A 17,517-nucleotide genomic window follows, 5' to 3' on the forward strand; every position below is an offset into this window, starting at 1 on the left:
ACGTCGCCCTCGAACCAGAGATGACGGTGCAACCAGTCCCCGATGTGACTACGTCGCTCCTCGTCGACCAAAAGGTACCGACTAACTCCCATCTTGCGTCATTTCGACTCGGCCTCAACCCGCCAAACGACCTCGTTTTGGCGGGCGCCCTCATTGAGGCGAGTGCAACCCCACTGAGGTTCCGTATGCGGTCGCCTTGGGGCCGACTGACGGACGTCTCGACCTACGGGCCCTCTGGGTCCGAGGAAGATGACGATCCCAGCATCGGTTGGGATTTCTCCGGACTTGGCAACCCCAGTGCCATGCGGGACTTCATGACCGCCTGTGACTACTGCCTATCCGACTGTTCCGATGGAAGCCGCAGCCTTGGCGACGAGAGCTGCGGCCCAAGCCGCGAATGTTTCCACATCGAGCTAGGGGATCCCTCCGAAGGCAACCATCTTGGCATGCCGGAGGACGGTGATCTCCCTAGGCCGGTGCCTCGCGCCGACATCCCACGGGAGCTAGCTGTGGTCCCCGCTCCAGCGGGGGGTTACGACCCACAACTCGAGCAAGTCCGCGAGGCGCAGGCCAGGCTCAACGAGGGAACAGGAGCGCTTGAGCCGATCCGTCGGGACGTCGGACAAGCATGGGTGGGCCAACCCCTGGCCGGAGAAATACGTCACTTGCCCCAAGGTCTCCAGCACCGCGTCGCCAACGATGTCAGGATCAGGCCGCCGCCCGCATCCAGCGGGGTTGGTCAGAACCTGGCAACCGCAGCAATGCTCATCCGCGCGATGCCGGAGCCGTCAACCACCGAGGGTCGGCGAATCCAGGGAGAACTCAAGAATCTCCTGGAAGGCGCTGCGGCCTGGCGGGCCGAGAGCACTGCCTCCCGAAGGCAAGGTTATCCCTCGGAACCTCATGCCGCGACTTCCCGATTCATGCGGGAAGCCTCGGTCTACACCGGGCGCACGCGCAACACCGCGCCTGCGGCCCCGGGCCACCTCGGCAACGAGCACCATCGACGCGACCGTCGGGCTCACCTCGACGAAAGGGTGCGCCGAGGCTACCACCCCAGGCGTGGGGGGCGCTACGACAGCGGGGAGGATCGGAGTCCCTCGCCCGAACCACCCGGTCCGCAGGCCTTCAGTCGGGCCATCCGACGGGCGCCATTCCCGACCCGGTTCCGACCCCCGACTACTATCACGAAGTACTCGGGGGAAACGAGACCGGAACTGTGGCTCGCGGACTACCGCCTTGCCTGCCAACTGGGTGGAACGGACGACGACAACCTCATCATCCGTAACCTCCCCCTGTTCCTCTCCGACACTGCTCGCGCCTGGATGGAGCACCTGCCTCCGGGGCAGATCTCCAACTGGGACGACTTGGTCCAAGCCTTCGCTGGCAATTTCCAGGGCACATACGTGCGCCCCGGGAATTCCTGGGACCTTCGAAGCTGCCGGCAACAGCCAGGGGAGTCGCTCCGGGACTACATCCGGCGATTCTCGAAGCAGCGCACCGAGCTGCCCAACATCACCGACTCGGATGTCATCGGCGCGTTCCTCGCCGGCACCACTTGCCGCGACCTGGTGAGCAAGCTGGGTCGCAAAACCCCCACCAGGGCGAGCGAGCTGATGGACATCGCCACCAAGTTCGCCTCTGGCCAGGAGGCGGTCGAGGCTATCTTCTGAAAGGACAAGCAGCCCCAAGGCCGCCCATCGGAAGAGGCTCCCGAGGCGTCTGCTCCGCGCGGCGCCAAGAAGAAAGGCAAGAAGAAGTCGCAATCGAAACGCGACGCCGCTGACGCGGACCTTGTCGCCGCCGCCGAGTATAAGAACCCTCGGAAGCCCCCCGGAGGTGCGAACCTCTTCGACAAGATGCTCAAGGAGCCGTGCCCCTACCATCAGGGGCCCGTCAAGCACACCCTCGAGGAGTGCGTTATGCTTCGGCGTCACTTCCACAGGGCCGGGCCACCCGCCGAGGGTGGCAGGGCCCGCGACGACGACAAGAACGAAGATCACCTAGCAGGAGAGTTCCCCGAGGTCCGCGACTGCTTCATGATCTATGGAGGGCATGCGGCGAATACCTCGGCTCGGCACCGCAAGCAAGAGCGCCGGGAGGTCTGCTCGGTGAAGGTGGCGGCGCCAGTCTACCTAGACTGGTCCGACAAGCCCATCACTTTTGACCAGGCCGACCACCCCGATCATGTGCCGAGCCCGGGGAAATACCCGCTCGTCGTCGACCCCGTTGTCGGCGATGTCAGGCTCACCAAGGTCCTGATGGATGGGGGCAGCTGCCTCAACATCATCTACGCCGAGACCCTCAAGCTCCTGCGCGTCGATCTGTCCTACGTCCGAGCAGGCGCTGCGCCCTTCCACGGGATCATCCCTGGGAAGCGCGTCCAGCCCCTCGGGCGACTCGACCTCCCCGTCTGCTTCGGGACACCCTCCAACTTCCGAAGGGAGACCCTGACGTTCGAGGTGGTCGGGTTCCGAGGAACCTACCACGCCGTGCTAGGGAGGCCATGCTACGCGAAGTTCATGGCCGTCCCCAACTACACCTACTTGAAGCTCAAGATGCCGGGCCCCAACGGGGTCATCACCGTCGGCCCCACGTACAAACACGCGTTCGAATGCGACGTGGAGTGCGTGGAGTACGCCGAGGCCCTCGCCGAGTCCGAGGCCCTCATCGCCGACCTGGAGAACCTCTCCAAGGAGGTGCCAGACGTGAAGCGCCACGCCGGCAACTTCGAGCCAGCGGAGACGGTCAAGGCCGTCCCTCTCGACCCCAGTGGCGACACCACCAAGCAGGTCCGGATCGGTTCCGGGCTCGACCCCAAACAGGAAGCAGTGCTCGTCGACTTTCTTCGCGCAAACGCCGACGTCTTTGCGTGGAGTCCCTCGGACATGCCCGGCATACCGAGGGATGTCGCCGAGCACTCGCTGGATATTCGGGCCGGAGCCCGACCCGTCAGGCAGCCTCTGCGCCGATTCGACGAGGAGAAGCGCAGAGTGATTGGCGAAGAGATCCACAAGCTAATGGCAGCAGGGTTCATCAAAGAGGTATTCCATCCCGAATGGCTTGCCAACCCTGTGCTTGTGAGGAAGAAAGGGGGGAAATGGCGGATGTGTGTAGACTACACTGGTCTCAACAAAGCATGTCCGAAGGTTCCCTACCCTCTGCCTCGCATCGACCAAATCGTGGATTCCACCGCTGGGTGCGAAACCCTGTCCTTCCTCGATGCCTACTCAGGGTATCACCAGATCCGGATGAAAGAGTCCGACCAGCTCGCGACTTCTTTCATCACGCCGTTCGGCATGTACTGCTATGTCACCATGCCGTTCGGTTTGAGGAATGCGGGCGCGACGTACCAGCGGTGCATGAACCATGTGTTCGGCGAACACATCGGTCGCACAGTCGAGGCCTACGTCGATGACATCGTAGTCAAGACAAGGAAGGCTTCCGACCTCCTCTCCGACCTTGAAGTGACATTCCGGTGTCTCAAGGCGAAAGGAGTCAAGCTTAATCCTGAGAAGTGTGTCTTCGGGGTGCCCCGAGGCATGCCCCTAGGGTTCATCGTCTCCGAGCGAGGCATCGAAGCCAACCCGGAGAAGATCGCGGCCATCACCAGCATGGGACCCATCAAGGACTTAAAAGGGGTACAGAGGGTCATGGGATGCCTCGCGGCCCTGAGCCGCTTCATCTCACGCCTCGGCGAAAGAGGTCTGCCTCTGTACCGCCTCTTAAGGAAGGCCGAGTGTTTCGCTTGGACCCCCGAGGCCGAGGAAGCCCTCGGCAACCTGAAGGCGCTCCTTACAAAGGCACCTGTCTTGGTGCCCCCGGCGGACGGAGAAGCCCTCTTGGTCTACGTCGCCGCGACCACTCAGGTGGTTAGCGCCGCGATTGTGGTCGAAAGGCAAGAGGAAGGGCATGCATTGCCCGTTCAAAGGCCGGTCTACTTCATCAGCGAAGTGCTGTCCGAGACTAAGATCCGCTACCCGCAAGTTCAAAAGCTGCTGCATGCTGTGATCCTGACAAGGCGGAAGCTGCGACACTACTTCGAGTCTCATCCGGTAACTGTGGTGTCATCCTTCCCCCTGGGGGAGATCATCCAGTGCCGAGAGGCCTCGGGCAGGATCGCAAAGTGGGCGGTGGAAATCATGGGCGAAACGATCTCGTTCGCCCCTCGGAAGGCCATCAAGTCCCAGGTGTTGGCGGATTTCGTGGCCGAATGGGTCGTCACCCAGCTGCCAACGACTCCGATCCAACCGGAGCTCTGGACCATGTTTTTCGACGGGTCGCTGATGAAGACGGGGGCTGGCGCAGGCCTGCTCTTCATCTCGCCCCTCGGAAAGCACTTGCGCTACGTGCTGCGCCTCCATTTCCCGGCGTCCAACAATGTGGCCGAGTACGAAGCTCTGGTCAACGGATTGCAGATCGCCATCGAGCTAGGGGTCAGACGCCTCGACGCCCGCGGTGATTCGCAGCTTGTCATCGACCAAGTCATGAAGAACTCCCACTGCCGCGACCCAAAGATGGAGGCCTACTGCGACGAGGTTCGGCGCCTGGAAGACAAGTTCTTCGGGCTCGAGCTCAACCACATCGCTCGGCGCTACAACGAAACCGCAGACGAGCTGGCTAAGATAGCCTCGGGGCGAACGACAGTCCCCCCGGACGTCTTCTCCCGGGATCTGCATCAACCCTCCATCAAGCTCGACGACGCGCCCGAGCCCGAGGTACCCTCGGCACAGCCCGAGGTACCCTCGGCACAGCCCAAGGTACCCTCGGCCTCCGAGGGTGAGGCACTGAACGTCGAGGAAGGGCAGAGCGGGGCCACGCCAGATCAAGATTGGCAGGCCCCGTACCTGCAATATCTCCGTCGAGGAGAGCTACCCCTCGACCAAGTCGAGGCTCGGCGGGTAGCGCGACGCGCCAAGTCATTCGTCTTGCTGGGCGACGAAGAGGAGCTCTACCATCGCAGCCCCTCGGGCATCCTCCAGCGATGCATCTCCATCGCCGAAGGTCGGGAACTGCTGCAAGAAATACACTCGGGGGCTTGCGGCCACCACGCAGCACCCCGAGCCCTTGTTGGAAATGCTTTCCGGCAAGGCTTCTACTGGCCAACGGCGGTGGCTGACGCCACTAGAATCGTCCGCACCTGCGAAGGGTGCCAATTCTATGCGAAGCGGACGCACCTGCCCGCTCAGGCTCTGCAGACAATACCCATCACCTGGCCCTTCGCTGCATGGGGTCTGGACCTCGTCGGTCCCTTGCAGAAGGCGCCCGGGGGCTACACGCACCTGCTGGTCGCCATCGACAAATTCTCCAAGTGGATCGAGGTCCGACCTCTGAACAGCATCAGGTCCGAGCAGGCGGTGGCGTTCTTCACCAACATCATCCATCGCTTCGGGGTCCCGAACTCCATCATCACTGACAACGGCACCCAGTTCACCGGCAAAAAATTCTTGGATTTTTGCGAGGATCACCATATCCGGGTGGACTGGGCCGCCGTGGCTCATCCCATGTCGAATGGGCAAGTAGAGCGTGCCAACGGCATGATTCTACAAGGGCTCAAGCCTCGGATCTACAACGACCTCAACAAATTCGGCAAGCGATGGATGAAGGAACTCCCCTCGGTGGTCTGGAGCCTAAGGACGACGCCGAGTCGTGCCACGGGCTTCACGCCGTTTTTCCTGGTCTACGGGGCTGAAGCTATCTTGCCCACTGACCTGGAATACGGCTCCCCGAGGGCGAGGGCCTACACCGAACAAAGCAACCAAGCTAGCCGAGAGGAATCGCTGGACCAGCTGGAGGAAGCTCGGGACAGGGCCTTACTACACTCGGCGCGGTACCAACAGTCCCTGCGACGCTACCACGCCCGAGGGGTCCGGTCCCGAGAACTCCAGGTGGGCGATCTGGTGCTTCGGCTGCGGCAAGACGCCCGAGGGAGGCACAAGCTCACGCCCCCCTGGGAAGGGCCATTCGTCATCGCCAAAGTTCTGAAGCCCGGAACATACAAGCTGGCCAACAATCAAGGCGAAATCTACGGCAACGCTTGGAACATCAAACAGCTACGTCGATTCTACCCTTAAGATGTTTTCAAGTTGTTCATATACCTCGCACCTACGCAAAGTTTAGTCGTCAAGGAAGGGTCGGCCTAGCCTCGGCAAAGCCCGACCCTCCCTCGGGGGCTAAAAGGGGGGAGACCCCCTCTGCGTCGAATTTTTCCTCGAAAAAGGATCTCTTTTTAGCAGGATTTCTTTCGTGCTTCTTGACTACTTCGGAAAGCGGATCCTGGAAACGACGGAGTACACGTAAGCAGCCAAGGCTGACCGAGCCGAGGGACTCCTACGCCTCCGGGATACGGATACCTCACTCATCACCTTCTGCGATAAGTAACTTGCGCTCGGATAAAGCGACTCCGTGGACCGAACAAGTCTTCACGTTCGGAAGCTCTCCTGCCGAAGCAGTCCTTCAAGCTTTCTCGACTAAGTCGGGGACAGGGCCTCATGGACGGGTGAAAGTACGCGTAAGCGGCAAGGCCGACCGAGCCAAGGGATTCCCACGCCTCGGGGATACGGATACCTCACTCGTCCCTTCCGCGAAAAGCAACTCTCGCTCACACAAACATCCCTGTTACCGACAGAGTCCAGATGCTCGAAACAAGAGGAAAAAAGGCGCAGCTTCGCAAGCGTGGCGAGGGTGTGTTTTTTCTGGCCTCGGCGGCCGCAGAAAGCACACGCTACAAGATGATCTGATCCTGCAGGCTCGGGTCTTCACGCTGAAGGGAGCCGTAGCACCCTCGGCATCGACGACGTCTTCAGCAAAGCCCGACCCAGCCTCGGGCGGCGACGCTGCCCAGGGACTCCTCCGGGAATCCGGCCCGAGCAGGCGACTCGACCGGTTACCCCTAGGGCCTCGGTCAACCGGCTTCCAAGGGCGCCAGCCCGACCCGAGGCCTCGATTAATCGACTTTGGCGTCGGCTCCGCTGACGGACAACACGACTAGGCTCCGGCCAACCAGGTTCCCATTCTCGAGCCAACTCCGCCTCTGTTCATACTGATATCGCTACCCCTGGCCTCGGTCCACCGAAGGGCGGCCGAGGGGTCTCTTTAACTAAGCTAAAGGAGCCCCAGACAACAAGGCCGAACGGGCCGAGGGACTCCTACGCCTCCGGGATACGGATACCTCACCCGTCACCTTGACACGGGGCGACTCATGCTTAGTAAAGCGGTTCAGATAATCAACAGGCGAGACTTAGTGCTCGAAAATGAGGAAAAAACACGGCTCCGTGCCGAAATTACATACATGTTCAGGCCCCGACAGCCACAATGAACAAAAAGCACTGGCATTCGAAGTGCCATTACGAACGGAACTCCGGTTCCCCCCTCCGCAGGTACGAACGACCCCACTCCATGGGGAAGGCCTGCGGAACAACAGAAGACCGACGGCCGGCTCGCCGCCGCCCATCCTGACTACGGCGACGGTGGGCCAGCGCTGCGGCGATCCTGCCCTCGCCCCCGTCGACGCTCGAGGGGCGAGGACAAGCACGCCGGCGCGGTGGCCCGGGGCGCGGGTGGTGGCAGTGATCCCGTCGGTGACGAGGACTTCTCGAGCCGCCTCCGCCTCGGCGCCGATGGCAGGGGACACCAGCCCCCCGGCAGATCCCCACTCAAATCCTCCCAGACGAGTGGGGCGCCGGCCTCTGCGCAAGGGCGCCGTCCCAGTGCAAAAGCAGGGCCACCCCAGAACACGAACGCCGCCCTAACGGCGCGCGGAATCGTGGGTGGTCCTCCCGTGCACACGATGCGGCGGTCACCCTCCGGCAGGAGGGGCCGCCGGAAGCCCGGCCGACGACTCCGACACGCTGGAGGTGACGACGCCCGCCGTCGATCAGCCCCACGTTGTCTAAGTCCGCGCCGTCCGCAGGGCCAGCGAGCGCCTCCACCCCCGAACGCCGCGGGAAAGGGCGACCCGCGGACCCGCGCGGAAGGTAGAGCGCCGGTCAGCGTGGCTCCCGCCCCAGCGGGGATGATGAACATCCTTGAAGCTGAGGGTGGGACCAAGATCGCAGCCCGGCTTGCTCTTCCCCACCCAGAAACCGGCGGTCACCATCCTGGGTGATCGTCGGCATGGGGGTACGGCCGGGCCGGCTGATGAAAATCCTTGAAGCCGAACGATGGCTGAGAGGTACCAACTCCCATGGAGTTGCGTTCCTCCAACGAGGAGGCGGAAAGGCGGCGGATACCCCCCATCCGGGGGCTTGGAAGATGGGAAGACACGACGCTTAAGGGAGGAAGAAGACATGGTTGCCTTCCGAAAGGAGTCTCCCTCCTTTTAAAGGCAACTCTCCCTACGTGCGCCCCCAGGCGCCACGGGCTGAGTCTTCTCCAACACGCTCCAAGGCCCTCCCCTGCGACTCGGGGGCTGGGTCCCGCATGTCATGCAAGCCGGCTCAGGGCAGAAGAAGCCAAACCGCCGCGCGTGGTGCGCACGACCGTCCAGCGGTTACAAGCGACCCCCCATTTTCGCCCAGACCAACGGGCAGAAGGGGCGGGCAGCCATGCAGGCGGCATGCAACCGCGCCAGATGGACGCGCTTCTCCAACTTCTGACACGCCAGCTTGGGAACCCAGGCCCACGCGTCGAGCAACCGGCGCGCCAGTTGCTGCATGCAAGCAACCGCACCGCCACTTGTGCCACCATCGCGCCTCTTCGGTTGCGGAGCCAATGCCGCGACTCGAGGCGACCCAACAGCGCCAGCCTGGCGCGTCGGTCAAAGCGACCGAAAGTGGGCCGGCAGTAATAGCGGTGGCAGGCGGGCGGGCGCAGCGGTCACGTCGTCAGCCAGGCTCACGTCCCATCCTGGGACAGCAAGAGAGCCTCCTCTCACGGCGTGGAGACGGTGCACCCGTGACCTGTTCCTCGAACGGATCGCGCGCGCGCAACGGCCGCCCCGCCAACCACTCGCCCCGTCGCATTTACTCCGCGGCGGGACAGGCGGTGTCTCTGACGGGAGGAGCGCGCGATGCTTCACCTTCGCCATAATAACCGCGTCAGAAAAGGTACGCCACGTCATTCGATTTTGTATCCTTTTCCTTTTTCCTCTTTCTCTATCTCTTGCAACAGGGACCGAGAAAGGGGGATACCCCGAAAAGGACCCTTCTCCGCGAAGGAACCGGGCTCCGAGCCCCCCACTACTGATCAGGGGTTCGAAGGCTGGCCCTCCGAAGGGTTCAACAGTCGCCTCAGATCGCGTGGGCCCGACACCCACTACTGGTCAGGGGTTCGAAGGCCGGCCCTCCGAAGGGTTCCATGGCCGCCTCAGGCTACTCGGGCTCCGCGCCCATTACTGATCAGGGGTTCGAAGGCTGGCCCCCGAAGGGTTCACAGTCGCCTCAGACACCGAGCGAGGGATGACCAGGGGTACGTTCGATACATAACCGAGGCTCGGGCTGCGCTCCCGAGGTACCCTAGGACATTTCCGAGACCAGCGGGAACGATCTTGTAACGGAATCCCATCGGAGGGAGGCATCGAGCCCTCGGACCCCGTCGCCAGGGGACCGGGTCCGGCAAATCACCCGCAGGTACTTTTGGGCGTGCCTCTGGGCCCCTAGCCGACCCCCAACGAACGGGGCACGGACGTCCACTCGGATTACCCGCTTGCAGCTCACCGGAGACACCATGTTCGGTGCCCATCGAGGGTAACATGGCGCACTCCCCCCCTCCTCCTTGCGGAAAGGCGACGTAGGGGCGTATGTAAAAAGTCGAGTCTGTCCCTGATCGTCCTCTCGCCCTGTGCAGAGGCTCGGGGGCTGCTCTCGCAAAAACCGGCTCCGGCCAAATCGTTGACAGCGTCAACATACCAGCCCGAGAGCTTGGGCCCCGACCGTGCACCCGGGCTACGGCCAGTTCGCATGAGGGAACGACCAGACCAGCCGAAGCGTTACGCAAGGTATTAAGACCTCGAAGGAGTGTAACCACTCCTCCGAGGCCTCGGGGGCTACACCCGGCGGGTGCGCTCGCGCGCACCCACCGGAACGAAATGCAACCGAGAAAGGCTGGTCCCCTTGCAAAAAAAGTGCGACAAAAGCCTCCAAGCGAGTGCTAACACTCCCTTCGAGGCTCGGGGGCTACTGTCGGGGACCATAATTAGGGGTACCCTCAAGACGCCTAATTCTCAGCTGGTAACCCCCATCAGCATAAAGCTGCAAAGGCCTGATGGGTACGATTAAGTCAGGGATCAGTCCACACGAGTGACTCGATCACGCTTCACCCGGGCCTAGCCTCGGCCAAGGGCAGCCGACCTCGAGAGACTTCCGTCTCGCCCGAGGCCCCCTTTTTATGGCGGACACATCACTGGCTCGCCCGAGGCCTTGGCTTCGCTCAGAAGCAACCTTGACTAAATCGCCACACCGACTGACCAAATTGCAGGGGCATTTAACGCAAAGGTGGCCTGACACCTTTATCCTGACACGCGCCCCCGGCAGAGCCGAAGTGACCGCCGTCACTCCACCGCTCCACTGGCCAGTCTGACAGAAGGACAGCGCCGCCTGCGCCGCTCCGACTGCAGTGCCACTCGACAGAGTGAGTCTGACAGGCAGTCAGGCCTTGCCAAAGGCGCCACGGCGAACTCCGCTCCGCCCGACCCCAGGGCTCGGACTCGGGCTAAGACCCGGAAGACGGCGAACTCCGCTCCGCCCGACCCCAGGGCTCGGACTCGGGCTAAGACCCGGAAGACGGCGAACTCCGCTCCGCCCAACCCCAGGGCTCGGACTCGGGCTAAGACCCGGAAGACGACGAAACTCCGCTCCGCCCGACCCCAGGGCTCGGACTCGGGCTAAGACCCGGAAGACGACGAAACTCCGCCTCGCCCGACCCCAGGGCTCGGACTCCGCCCTGGCCTCGGCCGAACGACTTCCGCCTCGCCCGACCCCATGGCTCGGGCTCGGCCACGACAACGGAAGGCAGACTCAACCTCGGCTTCGGAGGAACCCCCACGTCGCCCTGCCTAGGGCACAGACCGCCATGTCAACAGGAAGCGCCATCATCATCCTACCCCGAATCGACTCGGGTCACGGAGAACAAGACCGGCGTCCCATCCGGCCAGCTCCGCCGGAGGGGCAATGATGGCGCTCCACAAGCTCTATGACGACGGCGGCCCCCAGCTCTCTTACGGAAGCAGGACGACGTCAGCAGGGACTCGACCGCTCCAACAGTTGTCCCTCCGCCAGGCTCCGCCGCACCTCCGACAGCCACGACATCACGCCAGCAGGGTGCCCAGATCTCTCCGGCTGCCACATTGGCATGTACCTAGGGCGCTAGCTCTCCCTCCGCTAGACACGTAGCACTCTGCTACACCCCCCATTGTACACCTGGATCCTCTCCTTACGACTATAAAAGGGAGGACCAGGGCCTTCTTAGAGAAGGTTGGCCGCGCGGGACCGAGGACGGGACAGGCGCTCTCTTGGGGCCGCTCGCTTCCCTCACCCGCGTGGACGCTTGTAACCCCCCTACTGCAAGCGCACCTGACCTGGGCGCGGGACGAACACGAAGGCCGCGGGACTTCCACCTCTCTCACGCTCGACTCCGGCCACCTCGCCTCTCCCCCCTTCGCGCTCGCCCACGCGCTCGACCCATCTGGGCTGGGGCACGCAGCACACTCACTCGTCGGCTTAGGGACCCCCTGTCTCAAAACGCCGACAGTTCCCAAACTAGCCCTTATAGAGTAGGAATCCCCTCGCTATTTAAGGTGGTTTGATTATCATTTGAACATGTTTTTATCCAAATAAGAGTCCAAATAAGGGTTAGGGTTTAGAGAGCTTGCTAGCGGTGAAGCTCTGCTAAATTTTATGGCAACACTTAGTATGCCGTAGTTGACTTAATCTTTTTGAATATTTATATCATAGTATTTTTATATATTTATATTAAATGTTAACGTTTATTTAGGGGGTGTTTGAATGCACTAAAACTAATAGTTAGTGGCTAAAATTAGTTGAAACATTCAAACACTCTAGCTAATAGTTCAGTTATTAGCTATTTTTGGTAAAGTAGTTAATAGTTAGCTAGTCATTTGTTAGCTAAAAATCCAACTAATAATTTTTAGCTAACTAACTATTAGTTCTAGTTCATTCAAACACCCCCTTAGTGGACTAGTGCTAGACTGCTAGTTGTCTGGATTCTATGTTGTTCCTCCTTTTCCTCAATTGTCGTGCATAAAGCAATATGTTTTTTCCTTTAAACTAGTTACATGCCATGGTATGAATCTTTTGAGTTAAAAACAACCTAAATTATCAGTGAGTTGTAGGGCAACAACTATGATGCACTCCGTTGGAAACCCTCAAATGTACTGTCAAGGAGATGGAAGAACATGCTGACGAGATTTAGAACTTTTTGTCAAAACCATGTCAAGCTAACAGCACAAGTACCTATACATAGAATATACTCAAACAGATCCTGGAGCTTACAGATTGGATCAATAAGGTATCATACAATGCAGCGAAGTTGTTAGATTCCATAACCCCATCGCCCCAAATGCACCGAAGTTGTTAAATTCAGGCAACATTAAATCATTTCAATAAACATTAAGCCATTTCAAGAAACATAAGTCATCCTTGTTTTCGGTCGTTCTTTATGTTTTTCTCGGACATTTCTTATTTTGGTTTAGTCATTCCAAAAACAGTAAGTCATTCCAGCATCTAGATAACATTAAGTCATTTTTGTTTTTAGTCAATTTTCATGTTTTTATCAGATGTTCCTTGTTTTTACTTCAGTCATTCTAGACAACATTAAGTCATTCAAGTGTTTAGGTAACAATAAGTCATTACAACGTATAGGAAACATTAAGTCATTCTAGAACATTAAGTTATTTGAGCACGTTAAGTCATTTGTTAAATCATTTGAGCCCATAAATGCCCAAGTTATTCGTGTTCATTAAGACATTCGAGTGCGTTAAGTCATTAAAGCCGGTAAGTGGTTCTATCCGGCTTGGATCAACTTTTTTTTGGCTCGGTTCAGGGGGGTGTGAGGCAGAGCAGACATATGCGGGTGAGGCACCTCACCTCGCAGGGGGCGGCTTGACTCGCGAGAAGCGCGTGCTCGAGGCGGAGGCACGGGGAGGAGGTACACTCGATGACGGGAGGGAGGCTCGCTCGGTCGGGATGGCGCGCCATGTTGGTCTAGGTGATGGATCGCCTGTTTATCACCCTAGGTGACAAATAGATCTACCTATATACGTATGTCTGATAATCAATTTTTAGTTAATTTAAATTGATTTAACAACAGAAAAGCAATTATGCTAATCGTTCATTAATCAAGTCAACACCAAAATAACACGATTCATAACTCATCAGTTCATGACAAACTCATAATTCACACCCATGTTAATCAGTTTAACCCGTATACAGAGTCACATAGATCAATTTAACACAAACACAATTTATCAATCATCAGTTTAACCCATAGGCCACATACACCACACATACTTGTAACATGTTCACCAATTCATACGTAAATGATATATATATAGTTTTGTTTTGCTGAAATGTGATAGATCGTTGCTCAGGAGCTAGCTCGTTAATAAACCGAGCTGACTCATTAATAAATCGAGCTAGGATATTAGCTCAGCTCGTGAAATAATTCGAAGGAAAATATTCGAGTCGAGCCGAGTTGACCACGATCCGAACGAGCCACGAGTATTTCGGCCGGCCCTAGGCCCTACAGACGGTGATTTTTCAGCGATGAGGCTATCTCCAGCAACGTTCTCTAAATTTCACCACCTAAAGGAATATTATGTGTCATTTACAACACGTTGTAAAAGATTCCGTCATCTATATCATCTTCATCCCAGCAATGTTATCTAAATTTGGTTCAGAGATGATATAATCAAGAAACCACAATATTTATTCTAGCTTTTGCATTTAATTTGAATTTGACCTAACGTACTTAATTTCTTTTAAAAAGTAATTATATTAACATTTGTTCACCACGACAATTTTCGTATATACATATGTCACTGGCAGCGAATTGACAAGGATATTACAATAAAATCATTTGGCAAACCCCGTATATCATACAAAAGTATAGGGATTTGACTATGGTTATTTAGCAACCTCACGATTTGCTTGCATCAAACAATGGATTCCAAACAAAACCTGAAAAAAAGGAATTGCTATACTGGAGCGGGAGAGGCCACCTCGTCATCACCGGAGCCGTACGCACAGAGGCGGACGCGGGATTGAGACGCACGGGAGGAACAGTGGATAGCCAGTGCACGCCGGAGCGCCATTAGCGTTAGGTGAGGCTCCCCTAAATTTTACATGCTCGTTTAATGCTAGTTTGGTAACACCATTTTCTCGAGAAATTTCTATTTTTTAATAAAAAATTAATTAATTTCTTTTAGAAAAATAAAAATATTATGATAAAATATGGTTTCCAAACTAGCCTTATCGGGTGTTACTGAACGACACGTTCCACACGCCGTCGTCGGCCAAATTTACGGTACCTGCCCCTTTACCCCGTGTTGCTGGAGAGAGTCTGAGTTGAAGAGACTACGTTGAAGGAAGACAGTGCAATGGCGAATGGATTTTTCATGGAAGCTGACGGGGTCACAGCCGGGGCGCTCCGAGGTCGTGCGCACCGTATCCGTACAGCTCTTGACCACTCCTGTCGGAGTCAATGGGGCCGGCCACGCGCACGCGGCGGTGCTACTGCTGGCTGCTAGCTGCTAGCCGGCCGACGCGAGCTGGGACCAGATGATGCATGCCATTGAGAATGAGATGGCTACCGCCGAACCGTACGTGTTGACGACGACGAGTACTTATCCGTATGTAGCCAGGATGTTGTGTGGTATATATAACTTTTATATCAGTTCAGAGGCCCTTGCGTTACCCGGATTTATTCAAATTGAAATTTGGAAGCAAGTACAACAGACGACAAACGCTCCCTTCTTCCCTGCTGCTACCAAAGATGTCATGTGATGTGACGCGTAGTTGACTTGACTGGTGTCATGGCTCATGGGGCTACGACGAGCTAGTTCGATCTTGCGAGAGAAGTACACGGTTAATCGTGGTACGCACGATGCATGCCGGCCCGCCTGGATCCCCCGAAAAGACCCGGAAATTACTTCGCAGCTCACCTATAATTCTTTTTGTTTTTTCGCTGTGTTGCAAAAAAAACAACGACTTGTACTCTTTGCAGCACCTATCATCAATCGAAAGAAGAAGAAGAAGAAGAAGGCAATTTGTACGAAATCAGCTTTTCTCTCCCCTCTCAAGAGAAGACTTTCCTTCTCTAAACCAGTTGACCTATGTATTTAATTCCTAGCCATACTAGCTAGCCGATCGACAACGACACAACCTCTCTCCCAATGCAACACAAACGCATCCATATATCTCCAAGGCTCCATCTCACCCTCGGCGTGTTTAATTACTTTCGATCGAAGCGTGCACTAGCCAACCATTCAGCTGCATCCAAGTGTGCGATCTCCAGGCCGCAGCTGCTTATTCCGTGGCACGCACGCGACGCGACGATAGTGACCAAAAAAATGGCTGCCAGCAGTGCCACGGCGTTGGCGGCGGCGTTGTTCGAGGCCCTGGACACGGACGGCGACGGCAAGGTGTCGGCGTCGGAGCTGCGCGGCAGCGCGGCGGCGGTGGCGCTGGACGAGGAGGAAGCCGCCGCCGTGCTCGCGGCGGCGGGCGCCGACGGCGACGGCCTGCTGGGCCGCGACGAGTTCCTCAGGATGGCATGCGAGGCTGCTGCGGCGGACCAGGCCGACGCGGACGTCAGGCGGCGCTGCCTCAGGGCTGCGTTCGGGATGTTCGCGGACGGCCAGGGCCAGCAGGGGGCGGCGGGGACGAAGGAGCAGGAGCGAGAGCAGCGCATCACGCCGGCGAGCCTGCAGCGGATGCTAGGCCGGCTGCAGGTGGGGGCGGAGCAGCTGCCCGTGGGCCTGGACGAGTGCAGGGCCATGATTTGCAGGTTCGATCTCGATGGGGACGGCGTCATTTCGTTCGAAGAGTTCAGGGTCATGATGCATGATGGCCTCATGTGATACGTCTTCCTTGTTCATGCTACTGCTATATATTACCGCCCGTCCGCCACCTTCGGTCACGTTTCAGTAAAATACTTCATTTTTTTTCGGACAAACTGTTTTGGACTGTGTTAAATACATTAGAGCTAATAATTAGCTGCTAAAATCTAAATAGACTAGCTAATAGTTCAGCTATTAGCTATATTTAGCAAATTAGTTAATATTATTGGGTACTGACACGCTATCAGGTGGGTCTAAACGCTCAGTGACAAATGCAGAGCACGAAAGAGTGACAAGAAGGTTGGCGGAAACTGTAGCTTTTCGTTATGCGTGTCCCATCTCGCTACAGGTATGAGATATTTATAGGCCCGTCCGAGAGTAGGTGGTCTAAAGAACGACCTTGCCTCTCATACCAACCATATCCTAGAGATATCAAATGTAACGGGGTAATTATAGTGATGTCTGTACAATAAACGACGCACATTAGATAATGCACCCACACACTACACTGACTTGTGGGCCTCTGCCCTCTGGCGACGTCTTCTGGTGAACCGACGTACAGGGCTGACTTGTAGTCTTCGTCCCGTGACTCTTCGCAGCATCACTCCCTTCGCCGTGCCTTGCCGGATGATGATCCTTTGGTGGACGTAGCGGTGACCGGCGAAGGCCTCAGCTTCTGCTGACCTCTTGCGGCCCGCTAGATCGAACGCCCCTTCACCTCTGGGCCTCTGATCAATCGTAAGTATGGTCTTCGCTATGTATCGGGATTGTGTTCGGTCTCCTCCCAATAAATAGTTAGTTATCTACTCCCTCCGTTTCTTTTTAGTTGTCGCTGGATATTTCAATTTTGCACTATCCAGCGACAACTAAAACGAAACGGAAAGAGTATTTGTTAGCTATTTAATTTTACTAGCAATTTTTAGCTGGTTCTGTTTGATTGCACTAGAGCTAATAGTTAGCGGCTAAAATCAATTAAAAACATCTAATCAGTCTAGCAAATAGTTCAACTATTAGCTACTTTAATAAATTAGCTAATAGTTATCTAGCAATTTGTTAGGTATTTAATTTTACTAGTAAATTTTTAGCTTACTACCTATTAGATTTAGTGTATTCAAACACCATCTAACTATTAGCTCTATTAATTCAAACACCCTCTCTATATATATACAACTTCCATGTAAAAAAAGTGGAATTACGCGTGTAAATTTCACGTATTACTACGTCCTACGCCGCACTAATATAACAATTTTATTGCGTTCTAGCTAGTCTCGTATAAAGTTGATGGCTATATATACACTGGCAGAACGTGGGTTTTGGGTTCCCGTTCTGAATAATTCATCAGCTTACCGTTTCAATAGCATCGCACTAGCACATTAATTTATTCAACGATCAAACTATTCTGAATAATTCATCAGCTTACCGTTTCAATAGCCGATTCGAATCCGCGAGATCGGTAGTGATTTTCCAATCCAGGCAATTTGTCGAGCGCTTGGGGAATATCA

The 17,517-nt window shown here is 56.5% G+C and overlaps 1 protein-coding gene across 1 annotated transcript; it reads left to right on the forward strand.

Moving 5' to 3' along the window:
* The first annotated feature begins 15,010 nt into the window (after positions 1 to 15,010).
* On the forward strand, positions 15,011 to 16,131 carry LOC103641663 (probable calcium-binding protein CML25/26). The gene has a single exon (XM_008664990.3). It carries the CDS (start codon positions 15,350 to 15,352, stop codon positions 16,034 to 16,036), a length of 687 nt encoding a protein of 228 aa, XP_008663212.1. The 5' UTR covers positions 15,011 to 15,349; the 3' UTR covers positions 16,037 to 16,131.
* Positions 16,132 to 17,517: the final 1,386 nt, after the last annotated feature.

This window comes from Zea mays, chromosome 10, assembly GCF_902167145.1.
Source record: "Zea mays cultivar B73 chromosome 10, Zm-B73-REFERENCE-NAM-5.0, whole genome shotgun sequence".
Classification (NCBI taxonomy): domain Eukaryota; kingdom Viridiplantae; phylum Streptophyta; class Magnoliopsida; order Poales; family Poaceae; genus Zea; species Zea mays.